General features: G+C 34.4%; 1 protein-coding gene across 3 annotated transcripts; it reads left to right on the top strand.

The window, feature by feature from the left end:
* Nucleotides 1-651: 651 nt before the first annotated feature.
* On the top strand, nt 652-4,699 carry LOC107732436 (regulator of G-protein signaling 4-like). Of its 3 annotated transcripts, XM_016543771.1 has the most exons (6): nt 652-769; nt 1,113-1,200; nt 2,270-2,286; nt 2,460-2,521; nt 3,431-3,594; nt 3,686-4,699. In XM_016543771.1, the coding sequence occupies exons 1-6, from the start codon at nt 726-728 to the stop codon at nt 3,932-3,934; spliced, it is 624 nt and encodes a 207-aa protein (XP_016399257.1). In that variant the 5' UTR covers nt 652-725; the 3' UTR covers nt 3,935-4,699. The 3 variants fall into 3 exon arrangements, with proteins under 3 accessions (XP_016399257.1, XP_016399259.1, XP_016399258.1); XM_016543773.1 differs by lacking the exon at nt 2,270-2,286 and having other exon boundaries at nt 1,113-1,211; XM_016543772.1 differs by lacking the exons at nt 652-769; nt 1,113-1,200 and adding an exon at nt 1,727-1,844 and having other exon boundaries at nt 2,188-2,286.
* The last annotated feature ends 366 nt before the right edge of the window (nt 4,700-5,065 follow it).

Genomic DNA, 5,065 nt, shown 5'->3' with positions numbered 1-5,065 from the left:
ATTTTCCTTTTAGACTGTAGTAAATTCTTTTTTTCCATTGAGGAGATTTGTGCCTTGATTTAGTTGATCAGTTCAAAATAATAAAGGGGCCTTGACATAAAGGAAGTATTTCTTTAAGGTTTAGTTGAGATTTATTACTTGGACAGAACAAAATGTTCAGTTGCTTTGAGCAAAGCTTTATTTTCATTTGTAGCAGTCCTAATGTGAAACATTTATTTCTTGCCACAGATTCATTTCTTCAGGGCATTACATGCTACTATACATGCATTATATGAGGCTAAGTACATTTATAGCTATATAAATTATAGTTAACCACTATAAATTTTATTAGGAATTTTGGCTTCTTTATGCAAGAAATCATACCTGACAAGTCCCTTTACTAAGCTCGATTTTATTTTATTTTATCATTTATTGCACACATGCACATGAAAAAAAGTCCAAAAGCAAATAAAGCATGTAAAACGTGCAGAGAAAGTACACCACACAAACTCTGTCACATGTTTATTATGTGACTTCTTTCCTTTAATAATCTTTGGAAATTACCTTGGTTTTGTATCTGCTTTGTTTGTACCTCTGCTGTGATTGGCTGGCTCTTGTGTTGTGAGGGCTGGGGCTGTATAAAAGGACAGTTGTAGGAGGAGACTGCATTGAGATTGTGAGGACCTGCGTTGTGACACTCAAGACTCTTTTTCTCTAGCGTTGGATTTGTATTACGCACCAGCACCATGTGTAAAGGGCTCGCTGCCCTCCCAGCAACATGCTTGAAAAGGTATGAACTACCTCATTGGAAATGATTAGCGATATTCTTATTTTTAGTTAAATGTTTAAGACAATATATGATTTCATACTCTGTATACTCTGAACTGGACTAAGAGCAAAGTCGTTTTTGCTAGTAGTAAATCAAGATATGACAATTTGCTTTGAGTAATGGAAAATGGTATTGTTTTTTTTAATGCCTGTGATAAATTAGAAGCAGTCGTTTGAGAGATATTTAACAGAAAATAAACTACTTTGAAAAGTTCCACAAAACCAGCTTTCGTTTTTCATAATTGTTTACGTAACCGATTCTCTAAAGCCAAAAGATTCATTTAATTATACGTTTTCTCCAACAGCGCCAAAGACATAAAGCATAAGATTGGCTTCCTGCTTCAAAAGCCAGATCCACCTCAAGATCAGAAGACTCTGAAGGATAAGGAGAAGGTGGTGAACAGGTAAGATTGGACCAACATGGCTTAATATAATATAATAATTAACTTAAATGATTTTAGCAAATGGCTGCAATATAACAAAGAGTGAAAAATTTAAGGGGGTCTGAATACTTTCCGTACCCACTGTACATGCATTATATGAGGCTAAGTACATTTATAGCTATATAAATTATAGTTAACCACTATAAATGTTATTAGGAAGTTTGGCTTCTTTATGCAAGAAATCATACCTGACAAGTCCCTTTACTAAGCTCGATTTTATTTTATTTGATCATTTATTGCACAAATGCACATGAAAAAAAGTCCAAAAGCAAATAAAGCATGTAAAACGTGCAGAGAAAGTACACCACACAAACTCTGTCACATGTTTATTATGTGACTTCTTTCCTTAAATAATCTTTGGAAATTACCTTGGTTTTGTATCTGCTTTGTTTGTACCTCTGCTGTGATTGGCTGGCTCTTGTGTTGTGAGGGCTGGGGCTGTATAAAAGGACAGTTGTAGGAGGAGACTGCATTGAGATTGTGAGGACCTGCGTTGTGACACTCAAGACTCTTTTTCTCTAGCGTTGGATTTGTATTACGCACCAGCACCATGTGTAAAGGGCTCGCTGCCCTCCCAGCAACATGCTTGAAAAGGTATGAACTACCTCATTGGAAATGATTAGCGATATTCTTATTTTTAGTTAAATGTTTAAGACAATATATGATTTCATACTCTGTATACTCTGAACTGGACTAAGAGCAAAGTCGTTTTTGCTAGTAGTAAATCAAGATATGACAATTTGCTTTGAGTAATGGAAAATGGTATTGTTTTTTTTAATGCCTGTGATAAATTAGAAGCAGTCGTTTGAGAGCTATTTAACAGAAAATAAACTACTTTGAAAAGTTCCACAAAACCAGCTTTCGTTTTTCATAATTGTTTACGTAACTGATTCTCTAAAGCCAAAAGATTCATTTAATTATACGTTTTCTCCAACAGCGCCAAAGACATAAAGCATAAGATTGGCTTCCTGCTTCAAAAGCCAGATCCACCTCAAGATCAGAAGACTCTGAAGGAGAAGGAGAAGGTGGTGAACAGGTAAGATTGGACCAACATGGCTTAATATAATATAATATAATATTATATAATTAATAAATAATATTATTTATATATATTATAGTACAGTATTTAACCATTACTGAAGCTAATCTGATAGTATTTACATTAACATTTATATTTTGTTGTATATTAATTCCTTCCTCTGATTCTAGAGTCCCTATTGCTGAAATTGAGAAATGGAAAACATCATTTAACAACCTGATTAAAAATGAAGGTAAGTGCCAAGATTATTTGGTTATGCAATAAAAAAATCAACCATCCTGATCAAATCTTAGAAACCAGCATGTGTTAATGATGAACAGGCTGTAGCATAGTAATGCTTTAATAAGAAAGCCTGAGATGTCTGCACTGACCCTTGTTTATTCGGCCTTGTATTTGCTGTCAAAGAGCCCTTGTCCTCATTAATGTCTCTGTTAAAGGAGAATATGTTTCTGTCAGCCTGACAGGCCATGACCGTATTTTCCTCATGCCCCAGAGTGTGTGCTACGTGTCTGCAGACTGCACTGGTGGCCCCTGAAGAGCTTGAGTGTTCTGCTCTGGTGGGCTACAGGGGTCATCAACCACTAGGACAGTTTTTAGAGAATCCCCCCCAAACTCAAAGTCCTGACCTCTTCATTCCAAAACCTCCTCAGCATCCGCTTCCTAAGAATAATGGGTTCAGATGGAGATTTGAATGCTCTCGGACCAGGGTTATTATAGTCACCTAAAATTCAAAGTAAAAAAGAAAAAAGAAAAAAAAACTTACTTGAAATTAAATAAATGTTAACTGAAATAAAATATAAAAAAATGTAATAGATTTTTTTGATTTCAGCTAGTTTCCTAAAACTAAAATAATGAAAACTGAAACTGAAAAACATTCTACAGACATTTAAAAACAACAAAAACTAATACAAATGACAAAAACATTAAAAATGACCAAAACTTCAACTAAAATGAACATGAAATCAGAATATATAAAATAAATTTGATTTCAAAATATTATCAAAAGAAACTAGTATCTCAGTGATACTTAAATAATGCTGCTTCTGACTGTAATTTGGATATTATATTATATTGTTGAATATATAATGCAATTTATTCTTTTTTCAGTACATTGAGTCTCACTGAAATTCTTTCCTTTCAGATGGCCTGAAGGCTTTCACTTCCTTTTCACAGTCCGAGTACAGCCAAGAGAACATTGAATTCTGGGAAGCCTGTGAGGATTTCAAGCAGACATCAGTGGACAAGATGAATGTGAAAGCTAGAAAGATATTTGAGCGATACGTTGAAGTCGATTCCCCTAGTGAGGTGAGAGTGCTGCTTGACTGCAGTAGGTCTATTCCCTTATCACATATAAAATGTACTCATAAATCTCCACTATTATTATTATTATTTTTAGGTGAATTTGGATTCGGCCACCAGAGAACTCACTAGAAAGAATCTGGAAAGATGTGACTCATCCTGTTTTGAGGAGGCTCAGAGCAAAATCTTCACCCTCATGGAAAAGGACTCGTACAGGCGCTTCCTGAAATCCAAACTGTTCCTGGAACTGTCTCAACCACTGTTGGACAACAAACCCTGTAGTTTAGAGAAGAAAGGAAAACGACACATTTCTGACCACGGTCAGTGCTTGCCTAGTTATGCCTAACCTCAACCATCTCCTCCTAGATGAACAAAGTATATGACGAACTTTGCCATAATGTGACTTCCACTCATTTCGGCTGTCTAAAGCTTGTTCACGTTTCAGTGTAAAACGGTGGAGTTGTAAGTCCAGAGCCAAACTACAAATCATTAAATGGTTCAGTCATTGTGATTGTAACACTTTTAGCTTTGCAGCAGCATTAAGAGTGTGTAGTTTCACTGCTTGAGCATGATCTAAATGGGTTTTGTGCAGGCAATGTTTTTACTGACAACAGAAATAACCCGCATCTACTCCTCAACCTTGAAATTCCATTGAATTGGCTTTGGGAAAACAATATACCTGTGACGTAGTTTAAATGACTGTTACAGACAGAAAATGTTTTTTGCTTAGGATTTTTTTTAAGCTCTGATGAGAATAGGACCATTAACATCACTAATAATAACCAATCGTATTCTCTTTACTCTTGTAATGCTCTGTAATACATATATTTACATATGTTTATGTATAAGCTCTCTTAACTTTAAAGGTGATGTACGTTCTTTCTACTTCAAATGTGAAATTTCCAGCATTTCCTTTTTCTTTTGGCCACTCTTCAAAATCCACAAAATGACAAGTGAATGTGATAAATGTGCATGTGCAATGTATTACCTGTCACTGCAAATGATTTAGGATGCGCTCAGTAGTGAAACTGTGTCTTGGCTGTAAGGCAAACTTTACATATCAAATCACAAATGCTCCTGTTAGAATAAATTGCCAAATGTGAGTTGTTTACATATTTGTTTACTGGTTCCATCTTTATTTTTATTTTTTTACATATTTATGAATAAAATGACATAAAATTAAAATGTTATGACCGTCTCCATCGTTTTGGTCTCCAAAATACTAATAGATCCAACAGACAACTGACAATTTGACATTTTAAAACAACATGCAATTGAAGATTAATTCTTAAGATTTTGTATATCCATATATATATATATATATATATAATTTTTTTTTTTTTTTTTTTGAGAGAGAGAGAGGGGGAGAGAGAGAGAACAAAGTGAGTAATTCTTGACTATTCAAAACTGGGTTGTCAGCCATTCATATATCTTCAGAAAATAAGTCATAGTAAATAAGTAAATAAATAAAATTACC

This window comes from Sinocyclocheilus rhinocerous, unplaced genomic scaffold, assembly GCF_001515625.1.
Source record: "Sinocyclocheilus rhinocerous isolate Xijiao unplaced genomic scaffold, SAMN03320098_v1.1 scaffold1150, whole genome shotgun sequence".
Lineage (NCBI taxonomy): Eukaryota > Metazoa > Chordata > Actinopteri > Cypriniformes > Cyprinidae > Sinocyclocheilus > Sinocyclocheilus rhinocerous.
The sequence above is the reverse complement of the archived record's forward strand: the minus strand, read 5'-3'. Positions and strand labels throughout refer to the sequence as shown.